At 37.8% G+C, this 20801-nt stretch overlaps 1 protein-coding gene across 1 annotated transcript in view; it reads right to left on the bottom strand.

Moving 5' to 3' along the window:
- Window positions 1–19343, bottom strand: part of ptpn20 (protein tyrosine phosphatase non-receptor type 20) — a gene marked incomplete at both ends in the record, with an annotated part of 25489 nt that extends 6146 nt beyond the window's left edge. The window contains 35 exons of the mRNA XM_079248498.1: window positions 314–375; window positions 1117–1203; window positions 1452–1489; window positions 1583–1793; window positions 1885–2059; window positions 2148–2318; window positions 2445–3063; window positions 3191–3687; window positions 3773–3871; window positions 6100–6311; window positions 6706–6877; window positions 7301–7386; window positions 8097–8190; window positions 8510–8611; window positions 9203–9411; window positions 9561–9677; window positions 9831–9938; window positions 10060–10137; window positions 12656–12735; window positions 12811–13057; window positions 13198–13360; window positions 14416–14601; window positions 14727–14879; window positions 14977–15115; window positions 15238–15373; window positions 15554–15728; window positions 15971–16042; window positions 16129–16282; window positions 16516–16591; window positions 16762–16842; window positions 17240–17315; window positions 17479–17658; window positions 17749–17814; window positions 18839–19002; window positions 19220–19343. Coding sequence (XP_079104624.1) covers window positions 314–375; window positions 1117–1203; window positions 1452–1489; window positions 1583–1793; window positions 1885–2059; window positions 2148–2318; window positions 2445–3063; window positions 3191–3687; window positions 3773–3871; window positions 6100–6311; window positions 6706–6877; window positions 7301–7386; window positions 8097–8190; window positions 8510–8611; window positions 9203–9411; window positions 9561–9677; window positions 9831–9938; window positions 10060–10137; window positions 12656–12735; window positions 12811–13057; window positions 13198–13360; window positions 14416–14601; window positions 14727–14879; window positions 14977–15115; window positions 15238–15373; window positions 15554–15728; window positions 15971–16042; window positions 16129–16282; window positions 16516–16591; window positions 16762–16842; window positions 17240–17315; window positions 17479–17658; window positions 17749–17814; window positions 18839–19002; window positions 19220–19343 — 5409 coding nt within the window. The remainder of the gene's footprint in view (window positions 1–313; window positions 376–1116; window positions 1204–1451; window positions 1490–1582; window positions 1794–1884; window positions 2060–2147; window positions 2319–2444; window positions 3064–3190; window positions 3688–3772; window positions 3872–6099; window positions 6312–6705; window positions 6878–7300; window positions 7387–8096; window positions 8191–8509; window positions 8612–9202; window positions 9412–9560; window positions 9678–9830; window positions 9939–10059; window positions 10138–12655; window positions 12736–12810; window positions 13058–13197; window positions 13361–14415; window positions 14602–14726; window positions 14880–14976; window positions 15116–15237; window positions 15374–15553; window positions 15729–15970; window positions 16043–16128; window positions 16283–16515; window positions 16592–16761; window positions 16843–17239; window positions 17316–17478; window positions 17659–17748; window positions 17815–18838; window positions 19003–19219) is intronic.
- Between the last annotated feature and the right edge of the window lie 1458 nt (window positions 19344–20801).

Genomic DNA, 20801 nt, shown 5'->3' with positions numbered 1-20801 from the left:
TGCAACTGGGTCCTTCAGAGCGCACATGCCTGGCATATCAGTCTTAGAATACACCGTATTTACAGAAGCACATTATATTAACAAAAACTATCATTATGTTGTGAATATAGATTAATATGTGGATGGTAATAGCCTGAAAGGGAATAAGACTATTCACTTTCAGTTTTATATGACGTGGGCTTACATCACAGATTTTGATTCAATAAACCAAAAAAAGGGCACAATTACAGGATAACAATTGACAATAAAAAGAAAAAAGACCAAAAAAAAAAACAAAAAAAAACTGGGTACACCAAAACTTGAACAAACTTACATCTTGCTCTTGGGAGAGAGAGAGACATCTGAACCTCGCAGCAGTCCTACAAACAGCTTCAGCTGGAAAACAAGAAGAGTTGTTGATAAAGACGCTGCCAATTCAGTGAAAAAAAGAGCTGTTTGTTCAGCCCCTTTTTATGCTTTCAGAAAAAAAAAACCAAAGACATTTAAGGCTTAATTAAGGGAGATGTTTGGTGTTTAGCCTGTAGCTAACTGTGGGCCTCTCCTTCTGTGCCTAATTTTATCCATGAAACCATTTTTTAGCCAATGGAATTACCAAAACAGTCACACAGAAAAAAACAACACACACGAACCTCCCACCTCTTCGCCCATTTTTCAAGAAGTGCCTTTCTTCTTTTACAGATGAACAAGGCTCTTCAGACTGTTTCCACTCTCCCTTATTCCTTCATGTACTGTCACTAGGTAACTGAGCTATCTGCTCTATAGACCACCGGCTGTATGACTGACTGTGTCATTGTGTGTGTGTGTGTGCATGTGTGCCAGTGTGTTTTGCAGTCCAATACACCAGTGGAGGGCTCGGGGCTTGCTAATTATTAATCCTGCAGTGAGTGTCCAGGATCTGTCTGTCAGCATTCGGATCACGTACACACATGCACACGCACTTACAAAGCTGCAAAGAGACCTATCTGTCAGCACTGAGCTCTGGCTTCACTCAGACAAACAAACAACAAGCAAAAGGGTAAAAGAGAATTAGTTATGATGCTGGAGAAAACATGCTGATAGAGAATTTGGTGAAGATAAACAGATAATTAAATGAGGGAAGAGAAAGAAAAAACTCACTATCTTCAGAAGGAACCTCTCTTTCAGGGGACGCTGGGTCTTCAAAACGAGCAAAGAACTTCCTGTCTTTTTTCCAGTCAAACAAGCCTGTCAAAGAAAATCTTATAGATTATGTAGGAATGCATTATATTCTATTACAAGGGCCACAAAACATTGCTTTTGAGAACACCAATGTTTCTGTCTAGTTCTCACTGGTCAGGTCAGGACAAACATATCTGGTTTCTAGGCAATTCATCAGTGTACAAGGGGCATAACAAGCAAACTATCCTGTCTGTGTGTCTATTAGTTAACTCAAGCATGTAAAACCGTGCCATAAATCCTTCAAAAGTTCTTACCGTTCCACTTAGCTTTGGGCGTTACTGGCTGTTCTTCTCTGTTGCCAACAAACCATAGAGTCATTTAGAGAAACACAAAATATACAGCAACATAAAAAGTGTCAGTCCCTCTCCCCTTAAATGACACAAACCTGATGACTTTAAGCTTCACCTTACGAGGGGCAATCTCACAGGCTTTGACAGCATCCTCTAAGGTCATTCCCAGGGTACACCTGCCACAGATGTACAGGATTTTGTCATTGGGTTGGACGCTGCCCTCCTCACTGGCTGGAGAGCCTGGCACTACCTCCAAACAGTAGATGCCCTGCCATTTGCTGCCAATACCGCCTGTAAGTTTTATTCCTGGAGAGGATGCAGACAAAGATTATTTAAATAATACTGACTGATGTAACTACTGTGCCTATAAAGGCTAAAAATGTTTTAAAGGTCCCACCCAGCTGTCCTGAAGGTGTCTTGTGAAGAACAATGTCAGGCAGGCTGTCACAAGGAGGTGGAGCGACTAAGTTACGAACCGCTCTCCCCAGTGTCATATTAAGTCTTCTTGGAGATGACCTGAGAATCGTCATAGCAACATCATCTGCCACACTCGTAACATCGTGTCCATTTACCTGAAAGAACATAAAACTATTTACTCACAAATATATCCCATAACAAGAAAAACTGTATTCTAATGTTCGGACTGGTGTCAAAGCGTACTGTTATAAGCCTGTCTCCAGCTCTAAGCCGCCCATCTGCCTTAGCTGGGTTGTCCAGTATTTCCTGTATATAGTAGCAGTTGTCCAGTTTGCTTCTGGTGATGGTGAACCCAAAGCTTCCACTCCTAGACTTGGTCAGAACCACTGTAAGTTCAAACTCTTTAACCAATCCCTGACAGAGAAAGAACAATGCAATGAATTTTCACATTATATCCATAATTACGATTCATTTAACCTATATGTAAATAAATGAATAAATATAAAACTAAGGCAAGAGCGGAACTTGCCAACTACTTGCCTTTCTCCGACTCTCTTCCTCCTCCTCATCCAACTCTTCCTCATCTGTGTCATTTGCATAATCTCTGCTTTTCCTCTCTGGTTCTTCTACCAGCTGCGTTTGGACCTGGGAAGGAGGGGCAAGCACTGTGGATGGCAAGGTCGGCGCACCAGCACAAGGAGGAACAGAGGAAATAATCTGGGCTGTGATGGGGGTCACCGATGGAGGCTGAGGTGGAGGCAACGTAGGCCGGATGTTCTTGGACGTGGCTTTGAAGTGACCTGGAAGAAGTCCCTGCTTGATAGGGTGATGCTTGTTTTTTGGTGGCTGTGTTGTGAGGGGCTGAGATGGATGCCGGTTCCCTGACGTCAGAGGACAAGTGGTTAGAGTGTCAGATGAAAGGCTGAGGGGTGAGATGGTATTACTGGGGACATGAGGACTGAGGTTAGGAGTCTGAAAATTGCTTGAGGTTTGAGAACCAAGATCCATGACGTTGGTTGATGATGTGTTGTTGGTGGAAGGAATTTGAGAAGGCTCCAGTGTGGAGCTGATGGTCAGGTACTCTTCATCTGCCATGATGGTCAGTCCGTTTCCCATAAGACAGTAGGTCACACTTCCATCTGCCTCCTCTCTGACTCCACTACAAATAAACAAACACAACATAACATCAGTAGTCTAAGTAAAACTTTACAAACTCTTAGGATTAAAAAAAATGTTTAATGTGGAATTATAATATTTCCACACCTTCAGTGTATTTTATATATTACCTGGTATAAACAGGCTTAGAAGCAGTCTTCGGGTAAACATCCATCAACATCATAACTGAGCTTTTTGTTAATGCAGCCTCTTCTTCCCCATCATCATTCCTCCTCTTAGCTTCTTCTTTCTTTCCTTCATTAACTAGTTGTTCTTCTGGTGGAGAAGCATATATGGGGGAGGCAGGTGAGGTGGGTGATGCAGGTGAGGCTGGTGAGACTGGTGACGGAGGAGATGTGGGTGATGTAGGAGAGGGGGGTGTGCGAGGAGGAGAGGGAAAAGTCTGGTCATCTTGAGTATCACCATCCAGACTGCTCTGGCTTTCAGGGGGTGGTGGAGGTGCAGGAAGCTCAGGGCTCTTCTCTGTTGTGTCGGTCAGATCCTCCTCTTCGGTTGGAGGTACCATATGTATGTTGATCTTGTCTGGAGACTTAAGGAACTGGCTGTAGTCCTCACCAAGTCGGATGTCCAGAGACCGTGACCGAAATTCTCGCACATGTCCGGGACTCTAAAGAGTCATTAAGAAACTCTGTTTAGATAACTGTCCTGTTATGTAAACACCTTACAGATCGTTTTTGTGCAAATTAGCTTACCAGAGTGTTATTATCTACATCACTGAGTACTCCAGGGCCTGGGCGACAGATCAACAGATGCACTTCAGAAGGGGCTCCCCGAAGCAGAAACAAAATCCTCTGAGACCAAATAGAAGAGTGTTATGATCAAAAGAAGTTTCAGTATTACTTATACTTTACACACACACACACACACACACACACACACACATATATATATATATATATATATATATATATATATATATATATATATTGTACTTTTAATAGCCTGGTGTTATCATTGTTCTCTAACTCCTTGGCTTTGCATAAAAGATTAAATGGCACAAACACTGTGACACGACTAGCTTGCTATTTCAGAAGTATTGGATTAAAGGATTAGTGAACCAATGACGTGGCCAAGATCTTAAGACAGAACATGGCCACTAATGTTGCCAATTAACTAACCATCCCATTTTTATATAACATACACAAGAACAGATTAAATTCTCAAGTGACCAGCTAAATAAATTTTATTTTATATTACTGTTCTCATTGTTTTGAGGTTTATTTTATCTCTGTTTAAACTCCAGTGCTTTTCTCATGTGGATCCACCAATTCTCTGCCTGTCTGGTTTGCAGGGCTGTTGCCACGGTGACCGTTCTTGTCTGGGTGGCTGGGGATCCTGTGCTATGCTGTAGACTCTGGCCAGTCCTGATCTGGATGGTTCCTGTATTGGGACCCTCTGTGGCCATGGGTGGGCGGACTAGTGTAGCCTCATTTCTCCATTGTGCACAGGAAAGGTTCTAAATTTTTTGATATACGACTAAAATTTAGAATATGTGCAAATACAAAAAAAATCCTGATGTATCAAACATGTTTACATGTACTCTGTCTTGAAAAATCCCAACTGTTGTAAATAACCATGCTCGTGCCTGTTAATTGCCTGGTAATTCAGAAACACCCTCATTTCACTGTAAGGAGAAAACACGTCCCTTTAGAAGTCAGACGAAAAACAGTCGTGTTTCTCCTCAGAGTGACGGAGAGGAAGAAAGAATACATTTTTTCAGAGTTTGAAGTCAACCAAATATCTGTTTAGTTCAGTCATTCAAGTTCATTGAACATTTATTTAAAAAAAATAGATCTCAGTTTATTCTCCTGCACTTAAAAAAGCTGAGGTGCAGGAGATAAATGTCTGACAATCCTCTGAAACAATATGTTGCATCTTGTACGGATGGTGTAATGCAGCTTAGTGATGGTTAGGTAATGTCAAACCACCTGGACATTCACCGGAATAGTATATAATACAGTTTGCAAAGCAGATTGCAAATCAAGACAGAACTCTTAACAGGATCGGAGAGCGGCATCTCGTCTAAAAAATACCAGTGATCACACCAGCTGATTGTCTGGTGATGCTCTCAACAGACCACAGAGAATGAAACATTATTTGATAATGTCAGATCAATGGTGATCAGGTCTCAACTGTCTGTCTTACAAAAGTCTTTTGTAAGTTTTGAAACCAATTAATCTATATGTCAGTTTATTTTTTTTCTAAAACTTTATTTTTTGAGTTATTCAGTCAAATTAAAAAAATATGGATGCTGTGATCACTGACAGATCAGATGTTTTTATGTAAAGCTCTTTTTGTTGATTTGTTTATGAAAATGTTCCATTAAAAAGTCTGACTTAAATTGATTTGATAAAAATAAATCTAGAGTAAAAGTTTTTATGACATTTTAAACTGTTTGTATGGCTGCCCTCCCTGAGTTGGGTTTTGTGGGACATTTATTTGATAAAAAGGAGATTTTTTGCACTGTGCACACCCAGAATGCTCCGTGCATGCCTAGGATTCCCCGTGCTTTCCTAAGATGTCCTGTGCATGCCCAGGATTGAGTATTGTTTCAATGTAATCCATTGATTTTCCTCAGCTGGGCGATTTTTTATGAGCAGATTTTTTATGAACTGTCTTGTTTAAAAACCATGACAAATCAGACTAAAATGAACTTGTTTTAATTGGATTATAGTGAATTTGGTTAAACTGATCATCTCAAAAAGTGCTGTGAGAAAACTGTGTTGTGAATTGGCACTTACTTTACTATAATTATATACTTTACTTTACAATAATTCTTTAATTGCTTCTTTAATTGCGTCTCTCTTTATTTTTAATAAACTGTTAAGATGAAATTCTAAGTTAATTGGAAATTTTCTTTATGGCTCAAGCAGGGAAAAAATTACAGAATGATGGTCTTGGCACATTTTAGAAAACTTAACTTCTCTGAAAATCTGGTTTGAATATGCAATAAAGACAGTCATTAAATATTAATGTGTAATAGTATTGGTTTTAAATGCAGTGAAAATGCAAACCCAACCTGATAAGAGAGGTCTTTGACAGGCTCTTTGTTGACTGACAGAATTACGTCCCCCTCTCGCAGCAGGCCACTTTCTAGTGCTGGCTGACCTGGGAACAGACGTTTGATGCGAACCACACTACTGCAGTCTGTTGCTGAGCACAGCTTTGAGATGTAAAAGCTGAAGCCAAGACCAGACAAGCTCTTCTTCAGTACCACTTCGTAGGTGTTATCTAGGAAAAAAATGGCAGGGTATTAACATGTAATGCGCTATCTTCAGTCTTAAATGATGGCCACAATTTAATCCTTAATGAATGTCTGTCTCTCTGTTTTCATTCATTCATTCATTCAATTTCTAATGAAGAAAGAGAAGTTTTGTAGGGATGTATAAGTCTCCTTTTAATTACGTTCAGCCTGCACACCGACAGCTTCAAGGTTTCTGTGTGCGCAGTCTCAGGGGACTGAGGTGGCATCAGCCCTGGATGACTCTGACAGCTACCACAATGTAGCTGTTAGATGACTCAAGGTCCCCTCTGGGCCATGTGTGTGTATGTGAATTTGTGTATACAATACTGTCAGTTTTGTTTTTTTTCCTATGAGTTTGTGCCCCTTCCGTTCCCCTCTCACCGTCAGTTACAAAGCTGTAGTTCTTGGCTCGACCACTCAAGGTCGTCTCCATGGAGACTTCAGTCCTGGGGGGTTGTGTGCATGACAGACTATGGACCAAGGCAGGACAAGGCGAGTCAGGTCTAGGCTCCAAAACTACTGTGGGCTCCCTTTCCAGCAGCAGGTTCACAACCTTTGTGGAACAGATGGACAACCATATAAACATGTTTATATGATGAGAAATCAAAGTAAAACAAGCACTCCCATTGCTGATGCTGATGGTAGACATGTTAAAATGGTCCATCAAGTCCTTGTAATTAAGCTAAATACCTTTTCCAGAATATTTCTCAACATTTGTGGTTGACTCTCATTTTTTCTGACATACGGTGTAAGTTTAGGCAACTTGAGTATTTTCACGAATATAAGATCCTATTTATCATCTCCGTAAACGAGGTAAGAAAACAGGATTTGAAGCTTTCAAGCTGGAAAAATGTAAATACTTAAAATATACACACAGTATATAGTTTAAAGCAGTGTTTTGTTTTTTTTTTCTTAATCTGGGAACCAAAAAAGAATATTTGTGCATATAAAAGTGTTTTCCTGTATGTGTGTTTACCTCTCCAGTCCTCTTGAGGCATTCAACAGCTTGTTGGTGAGTCACTCCCCTCAGGTTGAATCCATCAACCTCCAGCAGTCTGTCACCTGTCATATGCACAAACACAAATCTCATCATCATTAGCAACATCAATATATAAACAGTTTGCATGTGTGTGAGACTGTTTGGTTCATGGGCACGTCAACAAATCTAAAAATCGTTCCTGCTCATTGAAGCATTAACAAGCAGACAGACATGATGGCTCCAGTGGGATGCTTATCTACAATTAAGTGTCAGAACTGAATCTAGAAGTCTGCTTTAAGGCACCTTAAAGATTTTTTTTTTTAATGTAGAAGGTTTTACACAAATTGTACACCTTTCCTAAATATCTCATTTACTATATTTTATGAAAGAATGAAAAAATAAAATGATACATTTGTAGAAGTATCTTAAGGACCACTGACAGGCTAAAGATACATCAGAAATAAATGGCTAATTTCTATAAAAATGTTTTATTTATTTATATGATTAATAAATACTTTCTGTCTACTGATAAGAAAGAAAAATAATTCAGTTGATCAAACTATGAAAAACTATGAAACTATGAACTATGAAAACAGCCTGAAAACTTTCTGTACCGCAAACGCAGTAAATTCATCTCACATTATAATGATGATGATGTATTTGATGTAAGGAAAATGCTATTTGTGATGATGGCATCGGCAATTATTTATCCAACTTAATCAGATGTTGAACATTAAACCTTTGCAGCAGCTTTTATGTTTTTGTTGTTTGAATTGAAAAGCAACAGGATTACCCATCTGAACGCGTCCATCCTGCTCAGCAGCGCCTCCAGGCACCAGACTCTTGATGTAAATGCCTCCATATCGTACGTTAGTGTTTAGTCCTCCCTTTTGGCAACAGAGATTACCAAGAGGTAATTAGTCAATGTCATACCCCCCCCAGATAATCCTAACAATTCACACTGACTCGAGGATCAGAGATTATGTGTTGTCTAGCTTGATACTTATAGGCCTTCCCTTTAAGTCCTATAAATCAGTTTTGGCTGGTGTTAAAGCAGTGATGTCACTAATCCTTTGGTAACTAAGCGAATTTATATTCTTTATCATTATGTAAAACCCAAGACTGAAGTACTAGAACAGAATAAATAAATGAAATGTAAAATCTAAAAACAGGAGGAAATCAAATACAAGGAAACCAGTTACTCACAGTGACACTGACTCCAAGGCTACCACCACTTTTCTTTAGCTGCACTGCGAACCGCTCTCCAGCTTTAAGGCTTATGATAGAAGGAGACCTCGGACACACATCCTGGAAAAGAGTGAGAAAGAAAACGTTTTTTTTTGTTTTTTTTTTGTTTGTTTTTTTACTCAAACCCATTGAAAGATAAGATCCCAGGCAGAAGAGGAAAGAGCAAGAGAAGATAGAACAAACAAGGGGCTTAAAGGTTTGTGTATTTGGTGAAATATGTTTAATTTAAGTGCCTTTTAAATGATCCAGAAAAGCCCAAATAAAGTACACACAAGATCCCAGGAGGTCTGTATGTCCTTTCATAACATTTGAACATAAAATAAGAAAAGAAAACAATATCTAAATTCTATTGAATCTGTCAAAATAAGTTAGTAAAAACCTGCTTTTTGGATTTTGGAAAAATGCAATATGCATCTCAAAAAGGCTGAAATTAAACATCTGATTTGCAGAATCCAGTGCAGTGTAAGTGTAAACATGTGTCATAGGGTGATTTCCGATGCCAGTGGATGAAGACAAACCTCAGCCTATTAAAGTGAGTTCTTATTCTCCTTAGCAATTACTTTAATTTGACCTTGTACTAATTGCTAAATATGGTCTATGGAAACAGAATCAAATACACCTCGCTGTTGTCATCTGAGTACTGGTTCCTACCTGTGCATCATGTATTCGTACGACAGGAATGTGAAGCTTTCTATTCTGTTTTGGGGTTGCCATGTTGGACAGTGTGATGGCCTCCTCTAATTCCTCCAAGGCGGGACGAAACTCCGTGCCACTCAGGGTGGTCTGCGATCCAAAACTCCTCTCCATTGACAAACCAAGGGTACTCTGACTCAGGGAACTTTGTCTTTCCTTAAAGGAGTCTGATAAAAGAAAAAAGAAGGCAAATTCATAAACCTTCACACATACAGTATCCATATTTCACTTGTTGCTGCTGCTATGCAAATAATCTGATCCTGAATCATTAACATTTGCAGTTCTGTGAAGGCAGACAGTAAAAAGTAAATCATACATTTAGGCTGAGACACGATGAGCTCCACCTCATCCGGGCTGCTCTGTAAGATGGCAGCAGCGTCACTGAATGTCACTCCTTCCAAACTGGTTTTGTTTAGGGATATGAGACGTCCTCCTGATAAAACAGCACAATCCCAACAAATATTTGTGAAAGTTCATCATGTGCATTCCAGTTTTACCTCTATCTCCTGCAATGTTGGGGTGTGTGTTAAAAAATAAGCAATGTGTTTGTCACATGCTTCCTGCTGCGGTTGTTTGTCCTCCATACCGGGTTTAATCCGTCCATCTTTGTCTGCAGGCCCATCAGGCACAATAGAAGCAATGAAGATCCCAAGGTCAAGTTTTCCTGTAGTGTCTTCTCCTACTATCACAAAACCTGCAACAGGAGAGAGGATGTAATGACAGATGTCTGCAGACCAAAACTCATATATTGTATGTGGTATTTTACTCATTCATTTTAAATGAAATACAAATTGATTTTACTGCAATAAACTCACCAAAACCCAGTTTGGCATCTTTCTTCAGGGTCACACAAACTATCTCTCTCTCTGGTGGGGTCCGAGTTGGTGTGTCAACTGCAAGATTCATGTTATATGAGTGATAAAAGGGTCCTACTACCTATGAATATGATTCTTATAACATGTTCTCATAGTCAGTCACAGGGCCAGGGCGAGATCTTACTGTGAGGTTAGTTTGCATAAAACAGAAAGAATTCATTCATGCTGGTGTGTAATTTAGAATTCCCAACATCACTTAATGCTTTGCATTCATGTAAAGATTAAAAATTTACCATATCAGCTTCATGATAAGAGGCTCTGCCATAGGTTTACTGGCAATTATAAAGGACAATCCGACCGCTTTAATTAAAGGATTAAAATAATCTATTTTAGCATGTAGAAACCGAATTTCCACGCAACAGAGCGGCAGCCTTTGTCTGCCTTGTGTATTCAGCTTAGATCTTGTGAGTCATTTCTGAGGATGCCTATGGCTGGACGCTAATGGGAATTTTCAGTTTTTGTAGTGTTTTGAAGATTTCTTACTTTGTCTTCAGTAAAGTGTTTTATTAGTTTAAGCACTTCAAATAATTTAAAGGGTCATTTTGAAGACACATATTTGATCATGTTTTATTTCAGGGAAAGGTAGGTTTTTGGTCACTAGCTTATGTAAAAGGTTTTTGGAAACTTGAAGATATGTAAATACACTCTTTCCTTGTTTTTTTTTTCCCTCGTATAATATATTTGTTTAATCTTTAACTGCTTCTTTTTTTATGAATTTGCTATTGTATTTTTTGCATCATATCTTCCAGTAGTTGCAGTAGCATGTAGGTTATTTACTGGACTTTATCATAATGTAATTTTCTTGCAGCCCTTTGTAACCAAAACTAACAAAGAATTTTTGAGTCAAATCACAAAGGTACCTCACTCAAAATAAAAAATAAAAAATTATAAGTACAAATACAATTTTAAAAAGTAAATATTAAATTATTACATAACATCTTGTATTGTTCTTTGGTGTTCCTAAAAAATTATTCAAAATTCAGGTCTTAATTTACTGGTCATTGCACAAGTTTTTTTTTTAATCGGCACTCAGCATCTGAAACATCTTTTCTTTAAGTGTGTTATCACCATGATGGGAATGAGGTTAAAATGTCACAGATTTGTTTAAAATCACCTCTAATAACACAGTCTGTGAATTCTATGACAAAATCAGGATATATTTAGCAGCTTTAAGATCATTTAAGACACATCATCTAACTAGACTATGTTTAGTTTTATCTTAAGCATTTAAAATGAAAACACTGTTTAGTTTGTTGTAGAGACATATTTTTTCTATTAATGTATGTTAGTTCAAATTTAATCTTAACCTCCAGTACAAACAAATTTTGTCATTCTTTCTTTCAACTTTTCTAAATCTGCTTTTGTTTAGACTATGAAATTAGACCCAAATACATGTGGACAGCATGTAAAGTTTACACACAAAGTTGACAGGATCACAGATAAAGGTTGTTTTTGTTCTTACTGGACAATATAAACCATGATGCCACCTAATTTGAGCAAATATGGGAGGACAGAAAAATAATATACAGAATTGTTTCTGCAGGCAACAACTGGTCTTTGAATGGGTTGGTGAGTATGAAATAAAGCACTAGGCCATGGATTTAAGCCAGCAAGGAGGATCAGGTGTAACATCACCAATTTCCTTTTTTTTTTCCAGCAAAGGATTACATTGCCATTTATATCTTCTGAGCAGTGTTTGTGGTGGTTCTGGTACTTCGAAAAAAAGTTTATAATGAAGACTTTCTCTTTCTTTTTTTTTTTTTTGTTTTTTTTTTATGTTCTCTTTTCTGTTCTCTTTCTGCCCCTTTCCTGTCCTTTCCGGTCGGGTCCAGTAGCATAAACTCTGTAATACAAGCTATTATCCAAAACAAATTGAAAAATAAAATAAGAATCAAGAAATACAAGGGGATCATTACATCTACAAAAGTTCCCCTTGGCAAAATAAATTTGCTCAGCAGAACACAGCATCCAGAACATCAGTCTGCTTGCTTAAATGCTGGACAAGACAAAAAAAAAAAAAAAAAAAAAAAAAAAAAAAAAAAAAAAATAATGAAGACATATTAGTCTTTAAAAACATTTTTTCTTGTCTAATGGGTATCATTGTTCTTCAAGTATTTCCACTTCTGGCTCAAACAAGACCCAAGACATAATCAAACAGCTGCCAAAACTAGAGGCCTCAAAAATGAATTTAACAAATCAATGATTGACATTGTGACAACTAAATTCACAACTTATAGATGGTTTATGACATGAAAATGTAAACTGCTCCTATACCAGAGAGCATTAAAGCTGTTCAGGCATGGTCACTCAGCAGCTCATGTGTACACAGGTATTATAAGATTTCCTTCTTCCTGCTCCTTTTCAAGCATGCTGATGTATTAATATGTGCCTTGTTTAGTTTTGTTCTGTTTAGTTTTATTTTACTTTTGCACAGCCATGTGAGAAATAAACTGTAAAACTACTAATATTTCATTTTACAGTAGTATGATTTCATCCCTTGGCATATATTTTTAAAAAACAAGTTTAACATATTTACCCCGCATGGAGGATGAAGCGTCAGAGTCTTGCTTATGTAGAGAGACACTGGACATCATTCTGGGAATTGTCTCTGGAGTGCTACAATATAATATACACCGTTATATTTAGTTAGAACCTTTCTGTGATGTTGATGATGCGATGTTCAGGGACTACCTCCAACACTGTCGCTCTTTCATGTCTCCTGTTTCAGGCATCTCCTTGTTCAGCTCTCTGCTCATCTCTCTCCTCATCTCTCTCTGCTGACACAGCCGAGCTTCCAGCTTGGCAGTTAGGTCGTCACAGGACTTTGAGATGGAGTCTGGTTGGCCAGGTGTCAAACCTACATGGTTCAACATGCCCTCTGAGCAAGATATCCGCTTCAGGCTCCTGCTACGAGCTCGGTAGGCAGATATGTTTTCATCTGAAGAAAGACAGACAAATTGTGAGTGTTTAGGCTTTTGTTGGTCTTGATTATAACACTTATGTGCAGTTTTTCTCATGTATTAGTCATGCTAAATCTCAAAAACAATCAATTCTACAAAATCGCTGAAGTTTTCCCACCGGGTATCATGGTGTGGTTGAGCTGTCGTGACGTCATCTCACTATGAAACTTGTGTTGTGCTGAGCAGAGGTTCAGAAGGTACTGTGCTATTTTTGAACTTTCTGTTACAAAAATGTGCTTTTTCCCACTGGGCCCGCCACATTCTATAATCAGTTTACGTCGCTGAAAGACAGAGACAGGTGAGTATGCATTTACTCTGGGCTTAAAAACTAAATGAACTGTGCAGACAAAACTTTTCCAAAATGGTTGTGACACTGCATAAAATGACCACACGCAGTTACTTCATAAGTCATAACTCATTCATAACTCAAAAATCTAATGAACACAATATGTCACCAGGCCAGTAGATGTGTAAAGCTATGAAAAAGAACTTGGTTGGACATAATATAAAGAGAGCATTCCAGGTAGTTAAAGACTGTGCAAATAGTTCAACTTGAGTCTAACATTTGTCAGTGCATGCTCGAATATATCACTGACACCGCATAATATTATCAAAATACTCTGCATACAAAAAAAAACCTCTGATCATTAAAACAACAACAAAAACAAAGCTGAAAGTGAATTTTGAATGCCTTTCAACTTTGAGACCACTGAGTAGCCTTACACTAAAAATAACATTATACTAAAATGAAGAAGTAAGTATTGCAGTATCTTAAGAAAACTTCTAAATAATAAAAAAAAAACCTAATTGTCATCCATATAGAATGTGGCTGCTTTCACGAACACAAATCTCTGTTTGAAAAGAAAAAACAACTAAATAACAGGATCCAAAAACACACCTCTTGCATTTTGCCGAAGCTCACTTTAGTCAGACTGAGGTAAAGTGGAAATCTATCATGTGGTCTAAAGACTCAGTATTTTGTAATTGTTTTAGAAATGACGGCACCATGAATTTGCTCATCGGTGTAGCCACCATTACTGTTGACAAATACCTACAGCTTTTGAAACACCATGTTTTTTTTCCTGGAAGGGCTCTTATATGTCAGCAAGATTGTCATAAACTCTGTGTAAAATTGTGTATAAAGAAAGAATAAAGGCACTGGTGTGGTCCCCTTAGTAAAAGCTAAAGTGATGCAGCACAGCTGGAAACATGCCTCAGTCACAACTTTAAATGGTCTGCAAATCACTGCAATGTTTTAAAATCTGTGTCACAACTTATTCTGGAAAAAAAAAAAAAAAGTTGTAGCACAATTCAACTGGAATATCTTTATTTTTACCCCAGTGGATATGGAGTCGGTTTCCCTCCATAAGAAGCGTCTGGTGACTGTTCGCAAGTGGTTCTTTGTCTCATACACAATGATTCCTTTGGCACAAACTCCCAAAACCAGCTCTCCTATCACCGGCCTTTTCTCTCTTCCTACGCGGTGGAACATAACTCCATACTCTGGTAACTGCTGAGCAATCTGAGGAGTACACAGAGGTACAGCACGGACAACATCAAGTATTTGCAAAGTTAAAGCAAATTAAAAAAAAAAAAAAAAAAAAAAGCTCACATTGTCTTATCAGTTATACATATAGGCCAGGTTACCTTGAGGTACTCTGTTTCTGCTTCTTCTGGTAGCAATTGGGCATGACTTGCATGCAGTCTTGGCAATTCTTCTTTGACATTAGGCAGGGCGAGCTTCTCCAGCATCCTCTTGGACACATAATGCTCTGGCTGGTAATAATTCTTCCCATACAACTAAAGAGACACAGAAAACAATCAAACATAATGTAATGGATACTGCCAGATGACAGTAGTTTTTAAAGCTAGATTGGTATAATTTTTCATTCTGTACCTCTGGCATATAATCACCAAACTCAGCCTGCAGAGCAAGAGCAGCCAGGAACAGGCCTGTCTCCTCATTACAATAAAGCCTGTCCTCCAGAATATCTTTACGCAGCTGTAAATAGTACTGGTGACGAGTCAGTTTGTGCCTACAAAGCAGGAAAACATGATTAAACAAAACAAAACAAAACAAAAAAAACCCCCAAAGCAATTGCTTAAACTGTACACACAGAAATACACATATTAATCATCAGACCACATCTGTACTTACAGAATGAAGGCTATGTCATCAACAAAGAATTTGACTCGTAGAAACACCAAAAAGGAGGATATCTGCCCTTTTTTCCAACTGTCAGGTGCAACTTTGGATATTTTTGTTTCATGCTCCAAAAAGAAATATTCATCATCTGTAGAAACCCATAAAAGAAAAAAAAGGAAAGGTTCCTTATATCTCCATATCATTAGCAGTTTACCCATCAAACTAATTGCTATAAGAGCACTGATGACAATTAAAATCCCCTCCAGCCCTCAACACATATATTAGTACAATAAATACAGATTAGGTCCCATACAAGATATCCTCTTACCATCCAGGAAGGAAAGACCAAAGTAAAAGTGTTCCACCAAGTTTGCGTGAGCCACCACCATGTCAAACACATCTCTTGCTCTGGATTTAATGTCACAGCGAACAATCACGCACTGTCCGTTAGGCAGCACTACAGTCACTTCTCTCTGAGACGAACTTGAATGACCTTTTCTGGACTGATGTGTGTGTACACATGGAGAGACACATGGATATACATACATACACAAAAAAAAGAAAGAAAGGAAAGAAAAACAAAAAGACATACAAACTAATATGAATATAAATACACCAAACATGCAAATTTGCAGACAGTTCGGCATGCAAGAGAGACAAGTTAAAACCACATAAACAAAACAGACATGTAAATTGATTAGGAGCAAACAGAAATAGTAGAAGTGACTTAAAATCAAATATTTACCACAATGGATCCTGGAAGCTCAAGAAAAATTTGCTGCTCATCTGGCATTCTTATGAACTCGGGACCCAAAGCCTGACAAAATAAAACCAAGAAGTTGTTAACAGCAGAAAGTCTTTAAGCAAATACACACACTTACATAATTCGTACCAGCATCTTACCTTAGCTTTCCTCTGGCTCAGGCTGAGGGAGGATTCACTGAAGGTGATTGATGGACTGTGAGATCTGCCTGATGTTTTTGGAGAGAAATCGTGGTGGGGGCTCCTACCAACCCAACTGCTATTGCTGTCCCTACGACGCACCCCACGAGGGAGTCTGATAGGAGAAAGGCGGTAATGTAAGGACAAATTGGGTGATAGTTCTGCAGATAAGTTGGAAAGTCAAACAACAGGACAATGTCATGTCCCTTTAAAGTCAGCACAGACAATAAGGGAGGGAAAATGAGGAGTGAATAGATTTATTTATGCTGGCATGTGTGCATGGATGGCACATTAACAACTCAACACTACTGGAGGCGCTGTGATGGTATGTTTGCATGTAATACATGCCTTTCGAGTGGAGACTGGTACAACAGTGTAGGAGAGCTCCTAGGTCTTTGTCTCCAAGGTCTTTGTGGAAAACTCCCTATACAAAAGAGACAAAAAAATAGTCGAGATCAAGTTTATGAAAATATTATGATTACAATAATCTAATTCAGGGGTCCTATCCATCATGAATACAAGCCACAAACATAATTTAGAAAGTAACTAGAAGTCTGGTGGCATCTTGTCACTGATTTTGCATCGTGTACTTACCTGACTTTGAATCAGAGTCCGTTGAGTACCTTCTCCCTTCAGCACTTCCGTCACTGAAGTCGGAAAGTGGCCCCCTCTTTCCTATCAGACAGGTAAAAGATGAAAGATGACAGCAAAGTTTGATTTCTGTCTGTCTCTGTGCTCATCAGAGACGCTGATATGTTCAGGCGGAACTGAAGTCGGTGGGGGGTTGAGCCTGAAGCATCCTCCACTCTTTGTATCTGATTATTGGCTCTAACAAGAGCCTAATCCTTGGCTTGCTTTGGGTTAAGATTTTAATCCTGTTGACCTGCATACTATCTTGAGTTTTAAAAAAAGATGACTGAAACTAATTTTATGCAAATAAGTTGCTGACAATGATTTAAATGTCAGATCTGTTGATGATGTGAAATGAAAACAGAACTCCACTGGAGTTTTTTATTTACTAATGATATATTACAAGTTCATATTGATGATACAAAAAATCTTTTATTCTCACCATGAAGTCTCTCTCTGATCATCTGGCTTCTGCCACTCAAAGGGATGTTGCTGTCTGGAAGAGAACCATGGTCTATCTGGAAAAAAGGAAAAAGCTGCTTTTTACAATCATTTTAACTTCTTTTTTGCTTTCATGTAGATGAAACACACCTTTAATTTCTGGCACATATCACATAGGCTGCAGACAAGCTAAAATACCAACGAGGAGGAATGTGCTGTGGATAGAAATGTAAGACTCACTGATTCATGAAAAACCTCCTCCACAAGCTGTCTGATGACTTTGGCGGGGGGCAGCAGGATAGAGCCTTTGTGCTGAGATTCACAGGCTTCAAGGATGGAACAGAGATTTACCCTGCGGTGGGCCAGGTCCTCACACATGCTGAGAAGGAGGCTGTTTAGATGGTCACTCAACTGGATTGGCTGACAAAGAAAGTGGAAAATTATTATAAAATAGCGGAAGTGTGGGTTTTTGACACAGAGAATTGCAGTTTTTGTTTCAGAGTTTCTCACCTGATTTTGAGGTAGATGAAAATCAACTGACCAGTAAAGAGTCATTCCCAGTGAATATACCAGCATCTGTGTCACAAAACCAGTTGAACATATTACTTAAGTAATTTAAAAATGAACCCATGTTTGTTTTTACAAATATGTAGTGCATAGTTTTAGAAATCAGTGGATTTATAACTAAACTGAGAACAAGATGATAAAGCCTCTGGGTTCCAGGTATGGCAGGATGACTGAACAGCAGAGTTCTTAGATATCTTCAACAAAGATTTGAAAGAATCTGCAGACTTAATCCAACTAATTTGCACAGTGTGTCTTTACATGCTTGAAGAAAATAATTCTAGTTTGATTTTATTTTTAAAAAATGGTCACAGTAAGGTTTTTTTTTTTTTTTTTTTGTCAAATCACTAAATGTGTTAGTTACCCTTAAACGTTAAATTAGTTGATAACATAGTTTGTGCATCATTTAGACTCACATTTCCCCCCTTTTCAAGGCAAAATGCTAAAACTTGAGGGTTTTTTTTATCCCTAAAATTAATTATTTGTCAAAACATATACACATATACACATATGTATATATTTACATATATACACATATACATATATATATATAAATAAATAAATATAATATATATATATATATATATATATATATATATATATATATATATATATATATATATATATATATATATATATATATATATATATATATATATATATATATACATACATACACACATATCATACACATATCATGTGCAATTAAAGTTGAGGGGGTGGTACTTTTCTTTTTAAGCCAATATGTTTGACTAAGATTTATCAAGGTTGATGGCAGATGTTTCCTTACTCAGCCACTAGATGGCGGGCTTTTACCTTAGTCGACCTTCAGTTCCTAACATCCTGAGATTTTGTACTCAGAGGAAAAAGACATCATAATGACAGCACTGAGTTGAGAATAGGTTAAGATCCTTGCAGGACTGAAAGTTCAAGGCAAAACAAAAAGATATATGATCTAAATATCTGTAGTGTTTTAGAAGCTTCTCATCAGCTTTCCTGTGAAGCATTAAGACAGGTATGAGGACGCGGCACTGACCCTATCTGTGGCAGGTTTGGTTGAGCTGGCACGGTCCTGCAGCATCTCTGGAGCAGCAAAGGCGGATACCTCATCTGATAGGCCACAGTTCTTAAATGCTAAGGTTCCAGTGGCTGATAGCAGCAAAGAGGTGGGACTTATTATATTGCACATATTGTTATGACCTGAAAAAGACAGAAACCCCATATATTCATCCATTTTTACCAATTTCAATCCTGCTGTTACACTCCTAGAGTCTCTCAAAATAAAACTTCAATACTACTATAGTGATGGAAAGATCAAACACTGCTATATAATTCTGAAGTACTATGATAACGTTAAGAACCTCTCATTGTATGCTCACACAGCAAAGATTGAGAGGTTCTTGCTGAAGTGCCTTACCCTTATAAGAGACATCCATTAAACACTCTGCAGCACCAAGCAGCAGTGACCAGACCTCCTCCTCAAGCAAAGGTCCCCCTCGAGCCTCCAATACTTCAGCTAATGTAACAAATGTGCTGCTCATTCTGCCAGCATTCCATACACACACCTGAAGACAAAATGACCACACATGTAATGCAACATACATGGAAGAACAACCCCAAAATGTATCTCATAAGAGCCTTTCTTCATGACAATATAACCTCTTTATTCATTGTCAGGTGTCAAGCTTATTTACTCAACTCATTCCCTTTAATCATACTGTAATTCCCTCTTGAAAATATTGATATTATTGTCATAGCTTGTCACTGAAGTTATACTAAACTTTAGAAATGAAAAATAATTGTAAGAAAATTATTAAAAAAAATAAAAAAAAAAAAGAAAAGAAAGAAAACCAATAACACCAGATTTGTTTACCTAAGTCTCACTGCTTCTGCTCTTTTAGCTTCTAGTTCTGGGCATTTTATAACAGGCTGTCTTCTGACCTGAGATCAGTTCTGACAACACTGCTATAGTAGGACCCAAGTCGTGATGCCACTGCAGTTTTTTGACACATGCTGTGTAGGTGTTGGTTTAGTAGTTTGGTTTCAGGTTTAATAACTTAAAATATGTTTTGATATTTCTATCACACTTCCCTTTGATAGCATGTAAAACAAAATGTGAAAATGAACTCACTTGTAATATGACTAATTTATTTTTTTCATGCAAACAACGCTGAAAGAAAGACTTTGAAATTTCTGTTAGCTTGTGAGTACTGAAGCATGAAACACCAAGTACTTTGTAAATAAGTAAATAAATGTGGGCATGCCATTTATTTACGCAGACAAGCATTTATTGGGATTTAAAGTCAAATTTCTATTATTGCAGCAGAGTTGAGGATTAATTAAGCGTTCTCTCAAATGTTTAGTTGTTTAATGACATTATCTACACCAGTTATCAATGATGGGCTGTCCTGTTCAGCTGGTACGATCTGAGAAACAGGGCTGCCACCATCGTTCTCATTCCACCAGATGATTTTATTTTAATTTGACTTTGTGTTGCTCTAAATCTTTTCAAAGCAATAACATAATATGCTTGGTCCTACTGATTCAAACTACCCCAATTACTTTAGTCCTGATTAATTCCTTCTCTTAAACTGAACTTATCCTTGGCTTATGAGATTAAATGTGTGGTGAATAAAACCAAAACAAATACCCTAATCTCTAATCATTAATCAAATGTTGTTATTCAATAATTATATAAAGATTCCATCAGTAAGAAAACTGAACTCACACTCATTATGCCAACATAATGCTTTGTTGTTATGATGTGAGAGTGATCAAAGAAGAAAATAGAAAACTTGCCAGTTGCTCCACCCATACAGAATAAACTCCAGCAGCTGTTTCCACAGAATGGTCTGTTTACAAGTGTGAAGCTAGAACTTTAAAATATGTGCCATGCAATAAGAACCAAAACAGAAATGTGGTTATTGTTTACCATTCGAACTGACAAGGGACTGTCTGTTGAGTGTTGCAGAAAATACGAGAAAAAGAGTGCAGAAGAC

The sequence above is a fragment of the Telmatherina bonti genome, assembly GCF_933228915.1.
Source record: "Telmatherina bonti genome assembly, chromosome: 11".
Classification (NCBI taxonomy): Eukaryota; Metazoa; Chordata; class Actinopteri; order Atheriniformes; family Telmatherinidae; genus Telmatherina; species Telmatherina bonti.
The sequence above is the reverse complement of the archived record's forward strand: the minus strand, read 5'-3'. Positions and strand labels throughout refer to the sequence as shown.